The sequence below is a fragment of the Serpula lacrymans genome, assembly GCF_000218685.1.
Source record: "Serpula lacrymans var. lacrymans S7.9 unplaced genomic scaffold SERLAscaffold_1, whole genome shotgun sequence".
In the NCBI taxonomy this organism is placed as follows: Eukaryota; Fungi; Basidiomycota; class Agaricomycetes; order Boletales; family Serpulaceae; genus Serpula; species Serpula lacrymans.
In genome coordinates this window covers 3,868,602-3,895,968 of record NW_006763290.1, presented here as the reverse complement: position 1 = coordinate 3,895,968, position 27,367 = coordinate 3,868,602, and the positions used below count along the sequence as shown (strand labels likewise).

Here is a 27,367-nt window from a genome sequence, read left to right as displayed (position 1 = left end):
GGGATGATCCCAATTGAATCTGGGAAAATCCCAGCAAGAGATGGGATGATACCAGTTTAACATGGACAAATACCAAAATAGGATGGGATGATCCCAATTGAATCTGGGAAAATCCCAGCTTAACATGGACAAATACCAAAGAGGATGGGATGATCCCAATCCACTCTGGGAAAATCCCAGCCAGAGATGGGATGATCCCAGCTCAACATGGACAAATACCAAAAGAGGACGGGATGATCCCAAACCAATCTGGGAAAATCCCACCAAAGGATGGGATGATCCCAGTTAAGCATGGACAAATACTAAATAAGATGGGATGATCCCAGCTCAACATGGACTAATACCAAAAGAGGATGGGATGATCCCAAACCAATCTGGGAAAATCCCAACAAGAGATAGGATGATCCCAGTTAAAACATGGACAAATACCAAATGAGATGGGACAATCCCAGCTCAACATGGACAGATACCAAAAGAGGATGGGATGATCCCAAACCAATCTGGGAAAATCCCAACAAGAGATAGGATGATCCCAGTTAAACATGGACAAATACCAAATGAGATGGGACAATCCCAGCTCAACATGGACAGATACCAAAAGAGGATGGGATGATCCCAATCTACTCTGGGAAAATCCCAGCCAGAGATGGGATGATCCCAGCTCAACATGGACAAATACCAAAAGAGGATGGGATGATCCCAAATCAATCTGGGAAAATCTCAGTTCAACATGGACAAATACCAAGGGGGGATAGGGTCATCTCAAACCAATCTGGGAAAATCCCAGCAAAAAAGGGGATGATCCCAGTTAAATGTGGACAAATACCAAATGGGATGGGATCATCACAATTTGATATGGACCAATGCCTGAAGGGTAAAGCATCATCCCAAACCAGCCAAGGAAAGTCTTGGAAAGAGATGGGATCATTCCAGTTCAATCTGATCTAGAAAAATCTCCAAATTACATAGGATCATCTCACTACATCACAGACAAATCCAAGCAGGGGACAAGATCACCCTGAGTCAGAATAGGACAGGGAGATCCCACAACAGGAACAGAATTATCGAATAGCATGCTTAGGCTGCTGGTGACTCAGCATGACAGGGGAAAATACTCCTGAAATGCACTAAGGTTATTCTGTAACATATAATCATAGGTAAGTTCCCAGCAGCTTAAAATATTATTGTCCTTTTCCAGCAGTTTCCATTTTTTACATGTTGCAGTATTTTGTTTGTAAACCAACTATTATGTTATGGTAGGACCTGGATGAACCTAAGGTTGAACTGGGACAGTGATTCAGAGTAGCCCTCACGTAGGTTCATCCCAAGTCACATGAAATTGCATAAGCATGCAGAGCACACCTTTCAGCCATTTTTGTTTTCACAAAAATTTATAATCAATTGTATGCGTGGGGACATATAGTGGATAAAATGGGTGTTGGCTTGTGGATGCTGGGCTGCCACAAAGAGCCAGCAATTTGTCTCATGCAAGACATGTTCTGCCTTTGACAATGATGCAGCAGAGGGAAGGATAATGAATATATAGTACTTACTCGGACTGGTATCTTTGTGCATTTTTCAGTTCAGGCACTTGGATAAAGCTGCACAATTCAAAAAAATATCATATCTTTTGGATCAGCACATTAAATGGATTTGTGACATATCTTTGCCTGGTTGCAAGAGTGTTACATTATTTAAAGTTGGATGAGCCTGAATGAGAGGTATTGTAATCCTGCAGATGTATATGCTTGGTATTGTCAAACATCTTGTATTCCTTTGACTATAAGCCATTTTAAGTAACATTGATAGAAATCCAGGGTAGATAAATCTACTTTGTGATATGCAGTAAATTATATGATAAGTAGGAATGACAAAGTTATATAGTCAGTTAAGGAAAAGAGATATGGTTGAATTATCTCCTAATCAACTGAATTAAATCAGGTTAATTTGTAAATGGTTATATGTCACAATTAGTTACACTAACCTTTGGTCAAAGTCTCCTCCATCAATCTATAGTATATGATATTACACTAGAAGCTGGACAAATTAAAGTTCAATTGAGAGTAAACACCATTTGAAATTTGTATATATGTTATAAATGATGAAAGCAGGTAGTATTGTATTCTGCTTCATGGCTATTAGTACTATTGATAATGTATTGATGTTGGCTACATTTATGCAGGAACTATTTTTGCAGTAAAGCCCCCCTGACACCATGTGACATGTGGCAAATGTCTGGGATTATCCCATCTAATGGGATTATCCCACCATAACAAATGGTCTGATACCATGGGAAAATCCCAGAAGGGTGGTATTATCCCACTTCTGGGATGATCCCATCCTTGCTGGAGCACTTGGGATGATACCAGGAAAAACAAGCTCTTAGCTTTATACATTTACACAGATAGTTGAAGCTAAATGCTTATGTTTTGGGGGTGACTGAAGTGCAGAAACCACCACTTTCTTTGGGTAAAACATCATATGCTGTCCAAAAACCGGGTTAGCAAATGTGTGCTGTGCAACCTCCAGCGCATCCCGATATATTAGATATATTAGTTGAATTGGATTTGAATGGTAGCCTTCGAGTTCTATTTTGTCTACTTTCCACTGAGGATCATTAGGTAGCCATTTCATCCAATCCATAAGCTGATTTTTATTCTTGCAGGACAGTATTTCTTGTGTTATGAGCTTGGTATACAATCATTTAAGCTGACTCAATGCCATCACACTTCCCAAGGATCACTTACCCACTCCAGGTTCATGAAATGGTCAATCTGCGCCTATGTCAAGCACTCACAGAGAAAGTTAACCAGTTCCCAGTCTGCACGATCTTGAAAGCAATAATAAATGTTATGAAGGTGTCTGTAACCAAATTGGTCAGAATCCATTTCTTCCATTATATTTTTTCCTCTGCCAAAATTGTACCCAGATGAGGGATGGTAGCAAAATTGTGTACGTGATAAGTCATCATTATCTTCCTCCTCGGCATCAACAGCTGATGGAGAAGGGTTGGGGGGACGAGCTGTAGGACATCCTATGGAAGCCCAGCAACTAGTTTGGTCATTCAGATGCTGCACAATTGCTGCAGAGTCGTTGTAGCCCCTATTACAATTGGGACATTGCAGTTGAGCTGGCATGTTGGACTAATCAGCACCTGTAGAATCAATATCAGGAGGTGAAAAAATGCAGAAACAATAAGAAATGCGCTGAAGTTCTTCAAAACTTGATAAGAAACAATAAGAAATACACCCAAGTTCTTCAAGCTCCGAAATCCACCTTGGATTCCAATATACCTCCCCCCACCAGCTTGTCACCTTCTGAGCAAGGTTACCGCAATATCCAGTTATGCAACTCTACTCATTGTTTAAATCTCAAGAAGAAGAGTCATGCTAGGCTTGAGCATGAGATTGCAATGCAGAGACTGGAGTGCTGCTTGTACCCATTACCGCCCCCTTGTGCAATGCAGCAGGTATGTTAGAAAATGCCATTGGCTGTGCAAATATGTGATGATTTATTTGCAGGCTGCAAGGTTCCTTAGACGAGGTCTTGAAACCTTGTCTGATGGCGCGATCAAAAAGGCCACTTCATTGAAGTATGCTAGCCATGAAAGGATATATCACAACATTCTAGCTACGGCCTGGAAAATTGAGGAGAAAGAAAGAGCAATTAGCTTTCTGAATCAAGCTCAGAGTGACTACAAGCAGTCGCTATCTATTGCTGATACCGACTTGGAAGAGTTGAAGGATCACCTACACATGCATGGGCTGGACGCCGCAGAGAAAGATGATATTGACCCAACCAATGAAGAATCAGATGGCAATGATTCTTCATCTGAACCACAGGCAAGCTCTCCTGGTAGTCTTTGATGGACTCCTTCCCTTGCACCGTTTTTTTCATTGTGGAAATATTTTTTATTTATCTACTATCAATGTATGAGACAATGATCAAGTATATGTACAAGTATACAATGAACACCAGACACTGAGCTCGAGTAAGAACTGAAAACCTCAGTGAGAACCCAAAGAGGGCAATATTTCCATGTTAATGATAATCTCTGATCTAATATCTACACTAATCCTGGTATCTACGCCATCTGCCATGTATGTATTAATATGAGTGTGCAAAACAGGGCAAAAACATGGATGTGTAAACCTTGGACCATTAGAAAAGAGCCTCAAGGCAGGGCTGTGATTTGGAGAGGGCTTCGAGGATTTAATTCTAAGACTTGAGGGTAAGGCTTTTTAGAAATGGGCCTTGAGGCAAACTGTCTCTGTCTCCACCATTATCATTGACCCCAGTGTCAGTATAGTCCTCCAAGGCCAAACAAGGGGTCGGGTTTAAATCCCTTGGGTCAGCGGATGGAATTGGTAGATAGGGGAATCAGAAAAGGTGGGAATATTGTATCTGGACCAACTTTATCATAGTTAGTCACACCAAGGAGGAAAATGCGGAGAGAGTGACTCATTAGGAAAAAACCATTTTGTTATATAGCCAGACATGTTTCTATGGCTTCTATGACAGGTATAGCATCACTAAAATAGTAAAAAATATTCTATAATGGATATCATAACTGCTATAGTAGCTGTAGCAGCAATAGCAGCTATAATGGCTTGTTTTTATCTATGAAAACTTTATTTTGATTGTGGTGAAAATACCATTATTACTCACCAAATGGTTTGGCATATATATTAGCCTGCTTACTTATGTAATAAAAGTCTATCACATATGTCCCAAATATTATCTGTATCTTTCAACAACCAGGTATTGCTATGATAGATGCTATAAGTGTTATGGGAGCTATAGAAGGTATAATAACTTGTTATTTTCTATGAGACATTTCTCTGGTGCTAATGAGAATGCTTTTATTATTCAAACAATGGTTTGGTATGCATGTAAATTAGCCTAATGGTTTTTCTAAAACTCTATCACAAATATCCAAAATATTCAATTGTACATATACTAGAGAACACTATTGACATTGCAATCAAAGTTGAAGCTTTAAAGTGTTTTGCTTGACACACAAGGACATATTTAAGCAGTGTTTGAATATGTGGCACCAAAGCAAATTTTCCAGCAGTTGACTTTGAACACTATAATTGAGTGTGTGAAATTGGAAAGTAACACTGTCCATTTTCAAACACTTTTTAGGATTAGATTAGATTTGAGTACCATATTTCTTTCAGAGTCAGCTATTGATACATATGTGGCACTAGTATGATGTTACATATCACATCACAATAGACATTATTGTGATTCAAAGTCTTGCACATCCCTCTATCCTTTCAAGTTGTAACAAAATTGAGTTAATAGCACACTTATTAAGTATGCTGTTAGCTCTAGGTATGTTTTTGTTTTCAATAAATATCTTATAAGGTACTGAGATTAGCTTTGCTCTATTCACCGTGGCCACTGGCACCAGTGCCATATTGATACCCGACATATCCCACCACTACACCATCAGATGGTAGTAGTAGCATACATTATTGCATTAATTATTACTAAGATATGTTACAACTACTTCAAAGTTTGCTTGGCCACCTTATCTTTTTCGGAACAGGTGTGAATAGGTTAACAAGCCAAATATTCATCCATTTACTATATCTATTACCTATATTTATAATCAGTTACCAAGTGTTTGCACTATACATCCAGGCTTGACAAACTACAAAGAAAACTTATCAAATCATTCATGAAATTCTGTGAGTATTGTTAAAGTGTATTTATACAATAATATTAAATGTTGTCCACAGTGAACAGTATGAGTATCTCAAGACCAAACAGGAAACTGAGAGGATTTTCTAGTTTGTGAGGGTTCACTTCATTACAGTAGTTTACTCTATGCATGTCATACAACAGTATTAGAAATAAATCTTGACAGTTTGCTATATGTAGTCTCTGGCTATATTCAAAGTGAATTTAGTATGATTGATCTGAAACAAGAGTCCAGAATTATGACATCTCTTATACTCTATGAAAGCAGCCATAGTAGAAGTGAACTGTGTATATCACAAAAGTGCTACTATAGCAGGTGTAACAAATAGCTTAAAATAGTGCTGCTATATAGAGCTATATAATAGCGACTTGTCTAGGTGTACTATAGCTACTATTTACCCAGAGCATTATAGCGGCTATGATAGCCAGAAAAGGCAACCAGGTTTCTCCTGATGGACGCTAAAACTGTGTCAAACTAAGATACACAAGTACAAAAATAGCCATACCAAACATGCAAACCTGGCACTACAGGCATTGGCTTATTTAAGCCCAGCTTATATCCTGAAAATATGGGAGTTCTGGGTTCTGATTGGCTAGAAAAAGCTAAAATTGAATGATTTCAGGATATAAACTGGGGCTTAAATAAGCCAATGCCCACAGTGTGGTCCAATGAGATGAGTTGACCTCTATTCTATGGTGTGTCAGTGATTTAACAACCTTGATAATAGAAGTATGGCCAGTAATGGACCTAGTTAACTACAAGTCGGTTTAGTGGGCGGAAATAAAATACAACTTATTTCTGATTTAAACGTCCTGCAGATAGTAGATAGTAACTTGGTCACAAGCTTTTCTAGATGATCTCATAGCTCAGAGTCCTGAAAAAACACTTTTGAGATTTTCAAAGCTTGCAATGGTCTTGCAAGAGAATACAGATGACTAATATCACAATAAGTGCATAAGAGAGAAGCATAACTGTACCAGAAATTGATCTTGTGTCTCAGACACATATTATAACAACCAAAGTTTGTATACTCTGGTGCACAGTGAAGACAAGCAAAGAAGGGTGAGTGAAGAAGAGGATAATCTCCCTTGGGGTAGGACCAAATTTGTTAAGGGTAAATAACAGGAGGACTTGCTGAGGGGTCTTCTTGATTTATTGGGGTTTATATAGTAATACAGAGTGTTTGTACATATGTACTATACAGTTGCCAAGGGTGGTGGCTGATAATATTATAGGGTGCAGCCCTTATAATCAGCTCCACCACATGAAAGAGTTGTATCTAAAAATAATAGAAAGTAGTGCAGTGTAAGAAAGTAAAGATATAAGTGGAGTTTGAAAATCAAAGGGAAGGACCGCATGGCACAAGTGTTCAAAAATGACAATGAAAGTTTAAAGCAGAGAAAGAAAATTGTAAGTCCAAAAATTATGTATTGTAACACTACCCCTTTTCTAAGGCTCGACTTCCAGGCTTGACCAAGTACCGGAGGTAGTAGTTGAATTTTTGGGCATTGGTTGAAAAAGAGAATCAAAAAGATTCGAATCCATGCTTCTAAGCCTCCTAGGAGCCGAAGGGATTCTTAGAATAAAATTTGTGAACAGCATTGTGGAAATTGTTCAGATAGGCTTCTGGTTCCCACATTCTGTCCTTATCTCCATAGCCCTCCAGAGGACCAGGAACTCTATTTTTCCACACTTCAAGTGTGCACCCACCACCTGACCACTTGTTCAACTTTGAATTTCTCTTCACCCTCCTGGGTAACTACAACCAGTCCAAGCATTGTGACTTCAAAATTGTCTTCAAAGGTGTTCCAATTTGCCTTTATCTATATCTATCTGGAGTTTTACCACCATTCAGCAATTCTAGCCCTGTCTCCTTCAAAAAAAACCAGGGTTAGCAATGATTTTTACTCATTTGTTAAATTTTCACTCAACTGCTTTAAGGGGGTTAGCCTGAAGCCCTTTGAGTAAAACCATTAACTGTCCAATTTGCTGCCTTATACAGTGAAGGAGAGCACATCAGGAAAAACCATAATGCTATTCATATAAAAGGTAGGTTACTATATGGGCTAATGGGCTATAATAGCTTCACTTTGCCTCTACAGGTTGGTGAAAACCTACAGTAATAGTAGTATGACTATATGAGCTATAAGAGTTGATTTTGAGTTATAACAGCTGTAAGTCAGTAATACAATAGATCTATAAGGGCTATAATAGCTATCTTGGGTTTTCCTAATGTAGCAGTGGGGTCTGTGGTTTCTTGTGCCAACATAGCAACTTGTTCAGTTTATAAGGTAAAAAGAAGTAACTGGGGGTCCCTGCTTGCTATTCTGGGGATTTACCACTTCCCAGCTGGATGATGGATCTCAATCTCCAACTACCCACAAGTATTGTAGTAAAATCTGTATATAAGAACTATAGTAGCAAAACCCTAATCCAAACAGTTGTTAGGGGGTGGTCCACTTGTTAAGCTGTCAACCCTTTTCCAGACTGGAGGAGGCAAGTGCCTGGCCTAGTCAGAGTAAAGAAAAGGAGAATATTTTATCTACAATGTGTAAACACTAGTGGTTCCACACTGACCAATGCTGCTAGCTATACTCCTTAACACTAGGGTCTGTGTGAACTGGTTCAATTTTCTAGTTCCCTTGAGTAGGAGCTCACCTGACTCTGCAGGAGCACTTTAAGTCATGACCATCTGGCACTAAGCCCAACAACTGGTGTATGGACAATAATCTTTTTAAAACATCCTTTAATACTGATATCTGCGTGGATAATAATTCCACTTAAAGCCTGTGGTCTGGCTTTGCACAGTGTGCAGGAGAGTAATGAGAGTAAGTTTTTAGTGTGACAATACCCCAAAGTTTGTATGCTCTGGTGCACACACAAAAAACTCAATGAAGATGTGATGAGGAATAAGGGAGTTGGTAGACTTAAGTGTTAGGAACAAGTTAGTTGATGGTATTCAACAGGAGGACTTGCTGAGAATTCTCCAATCTATTTTAGGTTATATATATTGTTACAAGTAGGTATTGCATAGATAAAATCAATATTTGTAATATTCCATTGTATTCTATATGATATCATATCATGTGACCAGTTATGTGACTTCACAATGTGTTTAGCTTATGTAATATCATAAGACTTTTCAAGGCCCAAGATTATGGTGAAAGAAAATAAGTCCATTAACAGATGGGTACAACATATTATACTTGACTATTCTTATATTTAATACTATTAACTAGCTCAACAGCTGTCACCTCATTTTCTCACAAACCCATGTGTGAGCCTTCATCTCCTGTATTAATATTTAATCCAAATTTGTTTATGGTTAAAATGCAGACTTTTCTAATAAATGTCAAAGCGGCAGGTCACAAGAAGATGGTGAAATGCTTGTGCTAGTGAAAAAGAGGAGAAGAAATTAAATAACATATTAGTGTCCCCCAGCTTTGATATTATACTGACACCTGCTGTCAACCATACTGATGTTTTAAAAATATTCCAAGTTCACAATAAGTTTATCTGACATCAAATCTGCCCTTCCAAAATTGACAGCATATTTTTTTCTTCTCATCTATGCACACCAGTGCAACTTGATGGTCCTGTCAACACATGTACTCCCAGGACAAAGCATGTGTACATGCTCAAGGTGCAGCAAAAGCACCTTGAAATACAAATTTTAAAGGACAGAAATGACTCAACACGGTTTGCTTCAAGATCAGACAGAATCAATCAAGAATGTCAATTACAGGACAAGAAAAATCACTTACTACATGAATGTAGGTACATGAAACTGTGATATTGAATTGCCTATTGAAATGTGCAAACCAGCCACTGTGTTCATAATTATTTTAGGGCAGAATATGTCTGCTATGCTATCAAGTGTTTTATGTTACAAATCATGCAAAATTGTGATTTATGATTTGAAACTTGAAAATCACTTCCTCAAAGTATATACACACCATTTTGTCCTTCCGTAGCATCACCATAGCCAGTCTCAAACCTATGGTTTCTGCAAAAAGAACTAATTAGCAACACAAAGCTACAGAATAGTGATTATCCAAAACCTCAGTAAGTCTTCAAATTCTCTTTTTGTAAAGCCTATTGTACTATGCTGATTGGAGTTTTACTATTCATTAGATTTTACAAGGTGCAACAAAAGAAAAATCACCTTCATTTTCCTATGTAGGAGACTCCAAGGACTGAGGTTTCACTGCAAAGGTTTACAGCCTGTGACAGACGTACATTGCTCCAAAAACTGTGCAAAGCACATTATTTCATCTCACTGGAAGGCTGGTGCATGCTCACTAGACTATAGAAAGGAAGCAGAGAAAATCCCTACTTCAACTTTGCCACCAGCATCAGCATCAAACCTGCCATACTTAAGTTAAGACTTTGATTGCAATAGCAGCACCCTCCCGAGGGTCCAATAAAAGCTACTGATATCTCCACATTATATTGTGTGGTCATTGAATGGTGGATAAACTGGGGGCCTGAAGGGTTGTGGGGTAGGTGGTTCAATAAAGAGCCGGGGAGGGCCGGTGAAAGAGGGCTGTTGTGTGGTTAACATGTTTTTTGAAAGATGGGAGAACCATGCATAGAAGGGGATGCTGAAGGACTTAAAGGATACATTACTTGCTTGTCCATGTAAGGGGACACACAATGACCCATATACTTTGGTGTTAACAATCATGGCTGAAATCAGATTGTTTTGAAGTAAAACTTGATGTGAGCCTGTGCATTAAGGGGAAAAGGCTATATAGGATTTATAGTACTATAATTGCATATATAGCTGTTATATCCACCATAGTTGTCAGAGAAACCTCAACATCTATTAAAGCATAATAGTATTATATAGTCCACTATAGTCCAAATAGGCTTGTATAGTAGCATTGTGATTTATAAAAACATCTGTAGTAAGCTGAAAGGATATAGCTAAGTTATTTGTACACTGTAGCAAAGATGTTATTTTATATGCTTGAAAATTGGTAACTTTGTCACTTAGTCACAGGCCTTTATGAAGTGAACATCTGCAAAATGCAAAAATTAGCTTAGGGCTAACCACATCTCAAAATCCAACATTTCTGGCATCTATAACTCTCATTGGTGGAGAAAGTTGGGACTACCATGTATATCCAGGTGTCTGGAATTGGGTGATGAGATTATGTTTCTTTTTGATATGATAACAACAACATTACAATCAGTACAATAAGAGACAGTAGTGTAGATTATATTTGACAGTATCTACTTGTGTCCATTACTACCAAAGCCACTCAATTGTCAGCTATCTACATCTGAGAATCAATCCAACTTGGTCATGAATGGACTTCATTTAAATAGTATATGTTACCCATATAAAGTCTTTCCTCTCCAACTGATGTGCTGCAAAACAGGTGTTTGATGAGATTGACATCTTCTTCTGCTATGATATTCCCATTATGGTCTCTCTGTTTTCTTGAAAACCAGAAATTTCAAATGCACTTGAACTACTTGACTAGCTAGAAATTGAGACAGTGCCAATGTTAGCTGCCTTCAAATAGTGGGGCTGATGTGCTTATCTGCAAAAATGTGTGTGTTGGCGTTACTTAACACCACAGTATTGCAATGTCTGAGCGGCATATGCAGTAAGGGTAAACAAGCTTGTTACAATACACAATTTTTGGACCTTTAATTTTCATTCTCCTCTTTAACTTTATACTGTAGTTTTCACACCCTGTGCCATGCGGCACTTTCCTTTTTGTTCAAACTCCTCTTTCTCGCGCTGCACTGCCTTTCTTCTTATTTTTAGCTACAAGTATCTCACGCAGTGGAGCTGGTCACACAGGCTGTGCCCATAACATCATCAGCCACTGCCTTCATCAACTGTATAGTACATATGTACAAACAAACCTGTAGTAGTATATATACTCCTCAGCAAGTCCTCCTGTTGTATCCTCACAACTAACTTGTTGAAGCCTAAAGGGTAACCACTCCCTCATCATCATCTCTATAGCTTGTCTGAGTTGTGGGCCAGAGTAACAAACTCTTGGTTGTTACATTAGGACTCACTCTTTCTACTCTCTCGTACATTGTGCAAACCCCAACCCCAGGGTTAAGGGGATAATATTATTGTTTGGGAATATCCCGCATAGCAGATAGGTGCGCTCCTAGTGACGGCCTTGTAGTGCTTTGGGAGAAGAGACAATAATTTTGATACATGGCCCCCAGTGTTAAGGGGAGTACTTGGCTCAGCAGTTGGTGTGGAACCACTGTTGATCAGAATTTATATACAAATCTTTCTCTTTCTCTTTCCTCTGGCCAGGCCGGGCACTTGCCTCCGCCAGTCTGGAGAAGGGTTGACAGCTTAACAAGCAGACCACCCCCTGACAACCATTCGGACCAGGGTTTATTATGTTTACCTTTTATATACATTTTCAAATACTATAGTGTGGGTAGTCGGAGATTGAGATCCGATACTCAGCTGGGAAGAGGTAGATCAAAAGATAGCAAGCAGGGACCCCCAGTTATCTTTTTTACATTACCAAAGAGAACAAGTCAACATGTCATCGCAAACTCCTGATGTCAATGCTCTGTTGCACAACATGTGTGCACAGATCTTGGCGTTAACTACGCAACTCGCCGAGCTCCAAGCAAACCCCCCTGCAGCAACCCCCTCGGTCGAGAAAAAGTTCAATAAGAAAGTTGAAGTCGTCGCTGATCCTGGCGCCTTTGAAGGAGACAGAGCAAGATTCGCCAAATGGTGGATCAAGCTCCAGATTTGGATCAAGGCAAACTGGGAAGCGTTTGCCGATGATTTTGAGGTAGCAACGGCAGTGCTATCTCGACTAAAAGGGCCTGTGGCATGTTGATACGCCCAAGTTAGAATGCAGGAGTGCTACACCGCGGGAGTGTGGCCTGTCTGGGAAGATCTCAAAGTCGAGATTGAAAAATATTTTAAACTGCAAGCTGAGCGTGACTGAGCTCGCCAAATAATCTGTTCCTTCAAACAGGGAAACATGAGGACAGATGACTACATTACCCGGTTCCTGGCCCTCTCCATCCAAGGAGGGCTTGGAAATGAACATGCAGTAGGACTGCTGGAACGCAATGTGAACCCTCACATTGCAGAACAGATCTATCTGCAGGATACCAGAAACGGGAACTTGGCCCTGGCGGCTGAGGAAGTACAACAAGTCGGTAGAGCCATGGAGCTCTACGCTATGCATCAAAGTGGCGGGTCCACCACCAAAAATAACTTTTCCCAGAGGAGCCCTGGGTCATCAAACCAAAAACACAATCACTCTCACGGGTTCAAGCCGTTCGGGCTGCAACCAGGGCAGGGAGCCCCTATGGATATTGGCGCGGTCCAGGGAGGACAGATGCGCAGATTCAAGGGCAGCTGCTACAATTGCGGTCAAGATGGACACATGTCCTGAGACTGTAGAAAAGGGGTGCAGGCCACCCAACAAGAAAATAACCAAGGGCGCCAGGTGCGCCAATTAGAAACAGAAAAACTGGACAATTGGCTCAATACTCTGGCCGGTTGTTCATACGACAAAATCCGAGCCTTCTCATACAACCAACAGGTTGCTGAAATGAAGACTCAGGGAAAAGAGTTCGGAGCCTAGGTCACTTGGGTGCCTTTGCTCCTATAAACGATGAAGTAAACCACAACAAGGTGGCCCCTGCTTCGGGGTGTTGCACGAGCAATAAAGGAAAGATGGGGGTGGCTCCCCAAATTGTAAATAATTTTCTAAATGTGTTATCAGAAACATGTACTTGTATGCAAAGCTGTGATTGTGGATTTGTCTTGGGCCCTCCTGACGAAATAGCTGCTTTGAGTGCTGATTCAGTGGGTCAGGATAATAAAAGAGTTGGTGCTAAAAATACTTACAAAACCACTGCTGTACCAGCGTCTCCTCTGGATTGTGGCCCCGGCAAAACAAAAACTAGGGTGCTTGATTCTGGTAAAAATAAAAATATAGAAAATTGTATCGACCAATAGTTTGTTACTCTGGCGCACAACTCAGACAAGCAAGAGAGAAGAGAGAATGAGGGATCACCCCTCAGGTTTCAACGGGTTTGTTGTGCTAGACAACAGGAGGACTCGCTGAGTCCTTCCCCATGTATTGCTCTTGTATATATATACTAAAATGCATGAGGTACTGTACAGTTGTAAATCAAGTTTAAAGTCCAATGTTTAGCATGTGACCGGTCACATGATGAGTCTAGACATTGGTCAGGTGTTGCGTCACATGACTTGGTCATGTGACTAGGAAAAGTCGAAAATGTAAAGTAAAGTAAATAGTCACATGACCAGTCATGTGACTTGGAAAAATGAAAAATAAAAGTAAAAGTGCAAAAAGTGAAGCATAAGTAGGTATTGGTACATCAATTGTAACAAAAATACTAAAGTAGAAAAACATATCTCTTTTGAATCTTCTTCTTTGGAGCCACTTCCCACAGAAATCTGTTGATGCGCACAAATTTATTCCAAAAGGAGATCCGCTTAGACATTGGTGTGGAAAACCTTGCCCGGGCATAGTATACCCAACCAGTGCACTGCTTGATTCAGGCGCTACTCAATCTTCATAGATCAGGTCTGGGCAGGCGCAGTTGGACTCCCACTTGTAAAATTACGATGTATCTATTCCCGTCTATAACATTGACGGTACGCTTAAGGTGGCTGTATCATGCACAAATGTTCTTTTGTTGTTGAGTACCAAGGACACAGAGAACAAGTCACCGCCGAAGCTATCCAACCAGGGAAGATTAATTTAATCTTAGGCTGGACCTGGTTATTTAAACACAATCCCGAGATCAACTGGCAGACAGGGGTTGTCACTTTGTCACTTTGTCCTCAGGAGTGTAAAAACTTGGGTAAACCAAGTCAAGTCCGTCAAACTGAGTGTCTTGAAAAGATAAACGCTGGTCACGTTTATGAGCTCAGATCTTTAGGAAAGATTGATGATGACAATGACAAGGTAAAACCTGAGGAAAAGATTAAAAGGCTGGTACCTCCCGAGTACCATGACTTCTGGAAAGTCTTTTCAAAACATAAGTCAGAGCACTTCCCAGAGGCTAAGCCTTGGGACCATGCAATAGATTTGAAGGACACCTGTTACAATTGACATACCAGCACCTACTTACACTTTACTTTTACTTTTACTTTTAATTTTTCCAAGTCACATGACCAGTCATGTGACCATTTACTTTACTTTACATTTTTGACTTTTCATAGTCACATGACCAGTCATGTGATGCATCACCTGACCAGTGTCTAGGCTCACCATGTGACTGGTCACATGCTAAACATTGGACTTTAAACTTTAGTTACAACTGTACAGTACCTCATGTATTGTAGTATATATACAGGAGCAATACATGGGGAAGGACTCAGCGAGTCCTCCTGTTGTCTAGCACAACAAACCCGTTGAAACCTGAGGGGTGATCCCTCATTCTCTCTTCTCTCTTGCTTGTCTAAGTTGTGCGCCAGAGTAAGACACTCTTGGTCATTACAAAACCTTCAAACCAAGAAAATGACACATGATACCACTCTTTGCTCCAAAAAGAGATGAGGTATGAACAGCTTAGGAAGGGTTACATTCCTAAAAAGGATGGTAAAAAGCGTATGATTATGAACTATCATTACATGAATGAGCACACGGTTAAAAATGCGTATCCGCTGCCTTTGATCAGTCAGCTAGTAGACAAATTGGCTGGTGCCAAGATCTTGACAAAGATGGATCTTAGATGGGAGTACAATAATGTACGAATCAAAGAAACAGATGCTTGGAAGGCCGCGTTCACATGCCACTGAGGATCCTTTGAGCCCCTTGTCATGTTCTTCGGGTTGACCATTTCACCGGCAACCTTCCAGAGCATGATGAACGAGATCTTTGCGGATATGGAGAACTGTGTCGTCATTTACATTGACAATTTATTGATATTCACGAAGTCGGACAATGAGGCTGAGCATGACAGGATCGTGCAAGAAGTCATTCGACGCTTACAGGAACAGGACCTATTTGTCAAACCCAAAAAATATAATTTCAAAGTGAAGGAAGTAGACTTCCTTGGTATGATAATAGGCCAGAACAGAATCAGGATGGACCCTCAGAAAGTTCAAGCTATATTAGATTGGCCAGAACCTACTCGTGTCAAGGGAGTTAGGGCCTTCCTTGGCTTAGGGAATTTCTACCGAAGGTTCATCGAAAACTTCGCGAAAATCACGAGACCGTTGAACGATCTCACCAAAAAGGACATTGTTTGGCACTAGGGCACCAAAGAACAAGAAGCTTTTGATAAGCTTAAACAGGCGTTTACAATGGTGCCCATATTAGCATTTCCAGAATTAGACAAAGAGTTCCGGCTAGAAACCGACTTTTCTGATTTTGCTACTGAGGCTGTTTTGTCAATTAAATGCCCTGACGATCTTTGGAGGCCTTGTGCCTATTTATTGCATAATTTGTTGCCTACAGAGCCCAACTATCAAATTTACGATAAGGAGATGCTGGCTATCATGAGAGCTTTAGAGCACTGGCGGCACTACTTAGAAGGTGCTAGGCACCAATTTGAAATTTGGACTGATCATAAGAATCTAGGGTACGTTATGACAGCCCGAGACTTGAACCGGAGACAGGCCCGCTATGTGGTATACTTGTCTAGGTTTACTTATAAATTAACTCATAAACCTGGAACTTCGATGGGGAAAGCGGACACTTTGTCCAGAAGAGAGGATCATGCCAACGGCATAGAAGATGATAACAAAGGTGTCACCCTGATAGACCAATTAAGGGTTGTCAATGTTAGAATCGGGCAGGATACCAATCTTCTGGAAGGCTTCAATAAAGACATTTCCTCAGAAGAGAAAGTGCGCCTTGATGGCAATAAAAACTATTTATGGAAAGACGGGCTCTTCCATTTTAAATACAAAATCTATGTGCCTGAGTCCGCAAGAATCAAGGAAATAGATAGACATCAAGACACTCCAGTGGCTGGGCACCCTGGGTGGCAACAAACAATGGAGTTGATCTCCAGGAACTACATGTGGGTGGCCTGGCATGGTCAAAGACGTACAGGAGTATGTAAAATCCTGTCTGAGATGTGCCATGGCAAAGAACTCACATCAACTGCCGGCCGGTAAACTTATGCCAAATCTGATACCAGCTGGTCCTTGGCAGGATATATTGGTTGATTTCACAACAGATCTACCCAAATCGAATGGGTATGATTCAGTAATGGTGGTGGTGGATCGCTTCTCCAAAGAAGTAGTGTTGATCCCCACCAACAAAACCATTACCGCTGCTGGTACAGCAGATCTATTTAAAGATTTTGTATGGTCTATCCATGGGTTGCCAGAAACGGTTATCTCCAATAGAGGACCTCAATTCGCTAGCGAGTTTACGAAAGAATTATGCCGGATGCTGGGCATCAAACCTAAATTATCAACAGTGTTCCATCCGCAGACCGATGGACAAACGGAGAGACTCAACCAGGAGTTGAAGCAATACCTCCGAATATTTATTAATGACAAGCAGACAGATTGGGCCAAGTGGCTAAAGATAGCCCAGTTCTCATATAATATCAAACAGTCGTCGGCTCCAGGAAAGGCACCATTCGAGGTTACTAGATCATACCTCCCCAGAATGGGTGTAGAACCTGGCAAAAGCAAGAACAAGGCTGCTGGGAACATGGCAAAAGATATGAAGTTTGTCTTGGACGAAATTCGCAAGGCGCTATTTAAAACTGCAGAGCAGATGAAAGACAGGGCAGAGCGTAGACGCTCTAAGGCCCCTGACTACAAGGTCGGTGACCTGGTCTGGTTAGATACAGACCACTTAAAATTAAAGGATCGGCAGTCTAAAAAACAGACCAAAAAGTGGATTGGCCCTTACCGGATTAAGGAAGTCAAACCCAACGCAGTGGAGCTGGAACTCCCAAAACAAATGAGGGTAGTACCCACGGTCAATATAAGCCGTGTAAAACCCTACAAAGGGCCGCTGCCGGGACAGCGTGTAGACCGGCCCGGACCGGTTGTAGTCACCCAGGAAGGTGAAGAAGAATTCGAAGTCAAACAGGTAGTGGATGCACGCTTGAAGCATGGAAAATTAGAGTTCCTAGTCCTATGGAAGGGCTATGGAGACGAGGACAGAACATGGAAACCAGAAGCCCATCTGGACAATTCCCGCGACGCTGTTTGCGAGTTTTATTCTAAGAATCCCTCGGCTTCTAGGAAGCTTAGAGGCATGCATTCAAACCTTTTTAATTCTCTTTTTCAACCTATGCCTGAAAATTCAACCACTACCTCCAGTATTTGGTCCCGCCTGGAAGTTGAGCCTTAGAAGGGGGGTAGTGTTACGATAACACAATTTTTGGACCTTCCCTTTATTCTATTCTCCGCTTTAACCTTGTACTTTAGCTTTCACACATGGTGCCACGCGGCACTTCCCCTTTGGTCCAAACTCCTCTTTCTCGCGCTGTATTGCCTTTCGTCTTATTATAGATACAACTCTCTCACACAGTGGAGCTGGCCATGCGGGCTAGGCCCCATGACATTATCAGCCACTGTTGCCATCAACTGTATAGTACATATGTACAAATAACCCTGTAGTAGTATATATACCCCAATAGATCCAGGAGACTCCTCAGCGAGTCCTCCTGTTGTATACCAACTAACTCTCTGCATCCTAAGGGGTAACCACTCCCTCTTCATTCTCTTTATAGTGTGTTCCTGTGTGTGCCAGAGTAACTAACTCTTGGTTGTTACACTACTTAGCATTCCAACAACATAGGCAATGTCTGGACGGGTTCCGAGCATGGCATAAATGAGGGAGCCCACAATTGAGAGGTATGACATTTGACACCATTCAATATGTATTTTGTGTTGCACAATATCTTCTCTTGGAGCATTTGCAAGACATTTTGATCCATGGGCCATTGGTGTCCATACTGGTTTGCAGTTCTTCATTCCAGTACACTCCAGGACTGTGTCAATGTATTGGTGTTGCAATAGGGAGATTATTTTGTTTGAATTATCCCATTGGATTTCTATTCTGAGGATGTATTCTGCTTCCCCAAGGTTCCGCATTTTAAATATGGATTCAAGTTTGGCTTTTGTGATATCCATAAATTTTTGGGATGAAGCTTTTAGGAGGAGGTCATCTACATAGACAACAACAAAGCATATTTGTTTGTTGTCTTGGAATACATAGAAACATGTGTTTGCATTTAGTCTTGCAAAACCAAGCTCCTGGAGCTTGCAATCAAAGGTTTGCTTCCATGTATGACCAGCTTGTTTTAATCCATAGATAGATCTCTTCAACCTCCAGCAGTATTTAGGTTAGATAGAAACACCCCCTGGAGGAAGCATGTACAGTTCTTCTTCTAGTTCTCCATTGAGATAAGCTGTGGATACATCCATTTGATCAAGTTCTAGGTCATACTTTGCTGCCAGGGCTAGAATAATTCAGATTGACTCTAAGTTTTCAACCAGAGCAAAAGCCTCCTGGTAATCAATCCCCTCCCTTCGAGTAAATCCCCATGCAACAATCCAGAGTTTGTTGTTAGAGGATGCAATCTGTACCATGGACTTTGTTGATTACTAAGCTACACAGTAACTCAGGTAAAAATGTCAGAACAATGTTCAACGGCCTTAGTTTTGTGTAAGCAGTGGAACTGTGAGTAAAAACATTCCATAGAATAAGTTCCACTACATTTTACTAATAATCACATAGTATATTATTATTGTCTAGGTAAATGTCATATCCGTACCAGAAGAAAGAACTTCGGCATCTCTGAAGGAGATATTCTCTGAGTCCAAAACTCCCAAACTATCAGCATACCCAGGATTACATTTCTTGTGGTCTGCCAGTCAGCATAACTCTATGCCCCATTTCCACATGGTACTCTAGTTGTCTGCTCTGATACTCCTGCACTGGACTTCTAGTCCATCATACATTTCCCCTTGCACATCCTAGTATTCCTCATGGACTCTGTAGTCTAGACCTCATGAAACACTCCTTGCACATATGTTCCCCTTTCGCTAGATAATTGTCCGCATGAAACTCCATACCTACATCACAAGTTACTCCTTACAAGCTCCTACTCCTCCGACAGTATATAAGTTGTAGCTCCTGTACTCCATTCCTGCAGCTCAAATATCAACTTGATTCCCTCGCCTTTTCACCAGTCCTTTTCTGAGTCTTTCCAATCCTTCTCTGAAGGATCTTTACTCTGCTCCCCTTTCATACTCTACTCTCCTCCGTCCATTTCCAACAAGTTAGGGACCAAGGTCCGCAGAAGGGCCTAGTGCACAAGCTAAGCCAATTCCTCACCTCGTCCTCTGTTACTCCATCACGCCGTCCCCGTACTCCGCAGCTCTGCTACTCCAAAGAGGCAATGTTTCTGACAGTATATAATATTAATACATAGCTTTGTGCAAGCAGTTGAACTTATATTATCATTGTCTAGAACACTTGCCAGCTCACATCTGTACCTCTCTATGTTTCCATTTTGATCAAACTTGATCCAGAACACAGGTTTTGATGTGATAGGTTTTACTCCCTTCAGAAGTGGGACAGTGTCATATACTGCATTAGTATTGAGACTTAGGAGTTCTTTCTCCAAGGCAAACTTCCATAATTCTCCATCTGGATGTGATAAGGCTTCCTTTAGTGTCCTTGGAAGGTCTGTATTAGTGGGACCAATATTTGCTATTACAGCAAAGAATGTCTCTTCTGTGTTGGATGTTTCTTCAGGAACCTCAGGAGTGTTAAGTTTCTCCATGAAGTTGTTGTGCTGCTCTTTTGAGACTGTTCCTCATCTAAAGTCCTTTGATGATCTCGGTGTCTGCAGGACAAGTCTGGTAACTGCTTCTGTGTACCCCTAGCTCTTCAACAGGTATAACTGCTCTTTGATGAATTTGTGCAAGAGCTCCAGGGAGCAGATGCATTTGTGCATGGGTTGCCCCACTCACTCCTGAAGGTGTTGAATCTCTCCTTGGAGGTATTGGATGACTCCTCGGAAGTGTTTGCATTTAGCAAGGGGCTTGGAAATATGTACATGTTCCAATTCAATATGACCTTTCCCAGCTGACTGAAGTGTTTAACACTCCAAGGTGTTGTGCAATTTGACTTTGTGGAAGTCACACCATTTCTCCATGGACTTAAGTGCTGATTTAGAACCTCTAGGAGCCAAATTTATTTTTTTCAATTGTGTTGATTACCGATGACTGAAATATTTGCCATTCAGGAAAGCATGGGAGAGATTGGAGAAGAGTGAAGGCCATGGGTTTGGTATCAACTCCTTTTTTTTTCCTGGAGAGGTGTGAATCAATAGTCTGGATTTTTGGGATGTGGTCCTGGATAGGTGATGTTCTATCCCAGGACAATATAGTGAGTTGCTGGAATAAATAGAAGGCCAAGGTAATGTTGGACATCTAATGGAGTGAGACAAGTTTGTCAAATAACTCCTTACAGCTGGTGAGATCTCCACTCCTCAGTAGGAGGGCATTGGAGATGTGGTCCTGGATGATTCCATTTGCTTTTTCATCCTTAAGTATCCAGGTAATTTTAGGGTCCTCCGAGGAGGTGGGCTTTCCTGGTGAGGGCTTAAGCTCCTGTCCAGTAATAACCCAGAGAACTTTTTCCCGACGTAGCTTGGGGATGATCCGGAATTTCTATATCTGGAAATTGTTGGGTTCAGTGAAATCTTGCCATGCAGAGGTATTGTGAGTTGTGGTCATGGTTCTGAGGTTGCCATTTCAAATAAGAATTTTTTCTGTGTAGCTTTTACACTACCAGGGCTTATAACCTAATAAATCTAAGTGAAACTACAATAGATATCAGTTTAAGGTAATCTCTATGAAATCCTACTGTAACATACCTCAACCGCTGCCTAAAAGGCTATAGAAACAACTGAGGTATTCCTACACCAAACCCCCTACTACTTATACTTGGAGGTGCTACTTGCTAAGGTACAATGACTCCTGGGAGTGTAATTGTGCTCCTAGGAGAACAATGGCTGCTTTAGCAGAGACCGGGTTTATCCGGTTTTGTCATCTCCATCTCTTGTGGCAGTTTGTATACCCTAATACATATGATACTGTACAGTTTAGTATAAAGATAGGTAAATATTCTGTAGTGTTCCATTGCATTCTATTATGATGTTATTGCTGAGTAAGTAAAGGTATGATGTCATATCATGTGACTGGTTACATGATGGGTCTAGACATCAGTCAGATGATGTAACTTCTAACAGTAAAAGTTCGAAAAAATTAAAGTAAAATAAAAGTAAAAATAGATGCCAAAAATGCTGTTGTCACAACCACTATATATATACACTATATACATATTGATAGTTGCATTCCAACAAAAGTCTAAGTTAACATCCAAGTCTTTGAAAGTTAGACTTGAAGGAAAAACTGCAACATTTATAAAGAGCATAACTCTGATGCTACATTCCAACTGCAGTAGAGATTTTCAAAAAATAGAAAGTACAATAATCAACATTCCTTAATCTCTAATAAACTGGTTAATGTAAGTGATAAGTGGATAGGAAAACATAGTAGAGTCTAATGGCTGGAATTTGATCCATAAGTGGGTTACACCATGCCTGCTCCAAGTGGAATTGGGTGTAAAATGACTGCAGTCAATGTCCTCATCAAAATCATCAAAAAAGTTGTTGTCATCAGCAGCATTGTATCCATTATTTTCCCATTGTGCGAAGGTAGGATCCTCTTTGATAGATTTCTTTGCATTACATTGACCTATACCAGCTATTCACTCTAAAATGAAGTGGCCTTCAAAAAGGGCCTAGCTGTCCCAGGCAGGCCAATCACCTTGTGTGAATGTAGGATATGCAGACATAAACAAAATCCAAAATACCTCTAAGCCCCAATTCCAGAAAAAACAACTTGGTTTCAAACCAAATTTAATCAGCCAAAATTAAATATGTGGTATTAATTTCACCCAAAAACTAAATTCAGTAAAATCAAAGGAGAGAGAAAGGGGCAAGAAGGATATAAAAATGCTGGGAGGTGGTGGCTGTTTAGCAATAATAGGTGCAAGGGAAGCATTTGGGCTAGCTTCAACCTAGAGACCAAAAAGTTAGTACAATAGCACTTCATGCAAGCATGAATGCTCACTATAATACCATTTTTAGCTGACATATCTTCACTCTCAAAATTTCTGGGAGAATATTTGTCATGCTCAAAAGGAGAGCTCTAAAAATGGTTAGATATAAGTGAATAAAGTATGTTAAAATCTATTCACTAGTCTTGAATCCTTACACAGCAAGCATAGCTGACTTTTGTCACACCCAAAAGTGATGAACAAGCCTGAAAGTAGTTAAAAATTTGATAGTATTTTGGACCTACAAGATTTTGTGAGAATAATGTATTTTTGTTAACATATTTCTATTTTTCCACACAAAACATAGTATCCATGGAAATATGTCAACCAAAATACATCACTCACAAAATCTTGTAGGTCCAAAATATAATCAATTATGTTAACTATTTCCAAGCTTTTTCATTAATTGTGGGTGTGACAAAGTCCGGTTATACTTACTGTGTTAGAGTACCCAGTGTCTATCACAACTATTTCATGGGGTGAGGGCTCTGTGGAGATTGGCTACAGAATGTCATTGATAAGTAAGGGTGTGAGAAATCAAAACAAAACTTCACAATGTTCTTAGCTGCCAGAGTAGGGGGTAAATCTTCTACAATGGATACCTTCCAATTTACAGAATAGCAACAAGGATAATTATTGTGCTTTAAAGAGTAAGGCAGGTTAGTGTAAATAAATGAGGTTATCAACGACATGGTGGGGGATGAGTTGAGTTGCAAGTGCTGTGGTGCAGCTTCGGAGTGATGCTCTTCTTCCTTCGCAGCATCCAGTACTGAGGCCTGCACTTCACCCAGACAAGCAGCACTTATAGCCATATGGCACAGCAATATATGGGATAACAAATTTTACACAAAGTCTAAGGGATAAAAGAGCATAAATCCAAAGATGTGTCATAACTCAATTTCTTACCCTTTACGCCCAAAGTCACAGCAGCATGGTCAAAAAAGTCCTATTCTACAAGCAAGTTCTCATAATTGATGGATGTCAGCTAAACCCAAACCAAACGACCTATAGCAATTTATTAGCACTTGCACGACACAAAATATGTTCACTGTTTTGTATGCCTTTATGCCTCTGGTCTCAAATTGATGAAAAAGAGTCATATATGTCAACATGAACAGCCACAAAACACCAGGACAGTGTGAAAAGTTACCATAATAGGCAAAGGTCTGATGGAAATCCAACACCTACTCCCAATAGTTTTAACTCGGATTCATTCAATGTACTTCTTTAGGCAGAGACCTTTGGGTCAAAGGATGAACACTAAGCTTTTGGTCAATTCTAAGCTACAGGACCATCTGGCATTAATTCAGAAATAGATGAACACAGACTTGTATCAGTTCAGTCATCTAACAATACTCCAATGGGTGCGTTGGATGATTGGTGACATACCTGTTCCTTTGGTCAACCTCTCACCATATGAGCATGATAATGAAACATTGGGAAGTAGAGGGACCAATATGGACGTGTTTAACCAATAAAAAGCTCAACAACTTTAATGTAGGGGGATAGTATATCAACAAGGATAAATCAGATGGATACCCTTTTTTCAAATGACTCACATTATATAGTTTATCCTTAATTTAGCTGACTATTTCCCTATTCCTACAACTTGTCAAGTACAGCATAAAGCTTTATCCAAATCTCCAACTTATCCTTGGCCATCTATGTAGGTATTGTCATTTTTATTAATCAATTTACCACCTCTGACATGATTGCAAATGTAACAGATTTAGTATTCAGCTCTCCTAGATAGTGATTGTCTGAATCACAGAAGTTGGCAGCTTTGAAGTGGGCAATTGAAATAAGGACAAACAAAGTTTTATCTCTTGTAGCTCTAAAGAAATGCCAAAAGGAAATTTCTGAGGTCACTGGTAATCACAAAGAAGGTGGTAAAGTTATCTGGGTATTCTACATTTACAATGTTACAAGCACCATTAGAAAAGTGTGAGGTAACATCAAACTATAACAAAAACAAAACCTATCTTCAACTGCACTTGCAGAAAGTAAGGGGTACAATGAGTTTTGAAGTTGATAGATGCTAGGATTATAGCAAGTCAAGGACAAAGAGTGAACTCAAAGGTTTTTACTGAGGAGTAAAATGGATAATTCAAATAATAAAAAGCTAATGAATCATACATTGGTGGTTTGAGGATCTAATTAACCAATAAGAAAAGGTATAACTATTATACAACTTTGAGGATTAATAAGCTGGTGAGAGAATGTGCTAAAATAGGTTTGTCAGGTGTGTTCAGGAACTGTATCCTCATGATGAGGTACAATCCCTGATTAAGGCCTCTATTAATATTTCCAGGCACTGATGGGGCTTGGAGCTAGTTAGCGAGATCTTAGCTGTTAGCCTTTACTCATTGTGCTGGATGGCAGGAAATACTGTCCATTCTCTGATCTGCAATAGGAAGTGGTAATAATGATTAAAAAAGCCCAACAGGGCAAGAAGAAGAAGGATAGCAAATGATACTTCTAGCCCTAAGGCCAAAGGTGTAACAGGGAAAGTGTTCGAGAACCAAAACATAGAGTGAAGAAGTAAAGAAAAAGTAAATAGTCCTTACGAAAAGTGAGTACTTGCATAAAAATACAAATATTTTAGTACATCTCATCTATATAGGATTTCTCAAATCCCATCACTTGTTTCAATATGCAAAATCATCCTGAAGATGGTGGTGGTGGGATGAATCAAGGCTTTCATGGGCGTAAAACACTCCTTGATGTGGCTCCAGACTAGGCCTCACAGAATATACACGAGGCAAGTTATTTTATATACATGGACTTCTACAGTGTGCTTCTGGTTTATACTTTAGTCCTGAATAGTTTTACATAATACACCCCTTTGGATAGCAGCCCCCCAAAAGAGCTCTATACTTAAGGTTACAATATATGTAACAACCAAGAGTTTGTTACTCTGGCGCACAACAACTCAGACAAGCTATAGAGATAATGATGAGGGAGTGGTTACCCTTTAGGCTTCAACAAGTTAGTTGTGAGGATACAACAGGAGGACTTGCTGAGGAGTCTCCTGGATCTATTGAGGTATATATACTACTACAGGTTGTTTGTACATGTACTATACAGTTTGATAAAGCAGTGGCTGATGATGTCAGAGGGTGCAGCCCGTGTGACCAGCTCCACTGCGTGAGAGACTTGTAGCTAAAATAAAAATAAAGGCAGCGCAGCGCGAGAAAGAGGAGTTTGAACAAAAAGGAAAGTCCCACATGGCACAGGGTGTGAAAACTACAGTATAAAGTTAAAGAGGAGTATGAAAATTAAAGGTCCAAAAATTGTGTATCGTAACAATATAACCAAGACAACTGTAAGTTAAATGTTATTTTTGTGTAGTATATTATCAATGAAATAACATTTTTTTTACTAGTTGGGATTTGCCATCAGGGAGACAAGGGTAACCATCTTCATCTCTCATTTTGAGAGTTTATACAAGGATATCTGTAGGAGAGAGGTGATTCAATTTTCAAGTTAGTCAGTTATCATTTAAGAGACACAGTCTTATAAATATAGATTAATTTTTAATATAGATTGTTCAAGCATGTGGTTATCCAGAATGACCAACCAATTTTGTACAGAAGTCCCTGGCAAGATGATTTGCAGTGTATCTTGAATAGTATTCATAGATAATGTATCCGGCCACATTTCAAAAGCTTGGAGCAAACACCATATTATTTATTTGTCAAATGCTAGTATAGCCCATAAAATGCTCCAAAAAAAGTTCAATGTTTCTCTGCATTCCAGCTCTATGGAGCTCATGAAAGCAAAGAAAAATTTGATTGAGTTTATTATATCCTATTTTCTGCTGATATCATCAACTAATCATTTTGGTCAATCAGGGATGGTGCATCAAGTGGAGTACCAGCTTATGACTGCAAGTATGATGAAGAAGGTGTTCTGTGAAAGAAACACTTATCACCCTTTGATTGTCATATCAGCAGTTAACATCAAAACTGATACCCCAACCGAGATTTTGCATACTATTTTGCTTGGGATTATCAAGTACTTTTGGGGGCAAACAATTTTTCTATTGGAAAGGGATAAAAAGACAACAACCACTTTTCAAGCTTGACTGGCTTTGATACAGAAAGATGGACTAAATGATTTGAATCTCAATGCTAATTATGTCAATGGCTATAAAGTGTTACGGCAGTATTTTTGGCACCCATTTTCACTTTTACATTCCATTTTATATTCTTTTATTTTTGGACTTTTGCTTTTGGAAGTCACATGACTGATTATGTGATACATTACCTGACTGGTGTTTAGACTCAACATGTAACTGGTTACATGCTATAACATCAGACACTGTACTTACTCAGTAGTGACATTGTATAGAATACAATGGAATACTATGGAATGATTACCTTTATCTATATTAACTATACAGTACCATATGTATTTTAGTATATATACCATTACAAAAGATGTGACAAAACCGGATAAACCCGGTCTCTGCCAAAGCAGCCATTGTTCTCCATGGAGCATAGCCACCACTCCATGGAGTAACCATTGTTCTCCTAGGAGCACAATT

The 27,367-nt window shown here is 40.0% G+C and overlaps 2 protein-coding genes across 2 annotated transcripts; both read left to right on the top strand.

Moving 5' to 3' along the window:
* Positions 1 to 3,412: 3,412 nt before the first annotated feature.
* On the top strand, positions 3,413 to 3,866 carry SERLADRAFT_404795 (uncharacterized protein; the record flags this gene model as incomplete). The annotated part of the gene is made up of 2 exons (XM_007312598.1): positions 3,413 to 3,469; positions 3,522 to 3,866. The coding sequence occupies 2 exons, from the start codon at positions 3,413 to 3,415 to the stop codon at positions 3,864 to 3,866; spliced, it is 402 nt and encodes a 133-aa protein (XP_007312660.1).
* An 8,380-nt stretch (positions 3,867 to 12,246) lies between these two features.
* On the top strand, positions 12,247 to 13,314 carry SERLADRAFT_432408 (uncharacterized protein; the record flags this gene model as incomplete). The annotated part of the gene is made up of 4 exons (XM_007312597.1): positions 12,247 to 12,507; positions 12,577 to 12,621; positions 12,697 to 13,099; positions 13,136 to 13,314. The coding sequence occupies 4 exons, from the start codon at positions 12,247 to 12,249 to the stop codon at positions 13,312 to 13,314; spliced, it is 888 nt and encodes a 295-aa protein (XP_007312659.1).
* Positions 13,315 to 27,367: the final 14,053 nt, after the last annotated feature.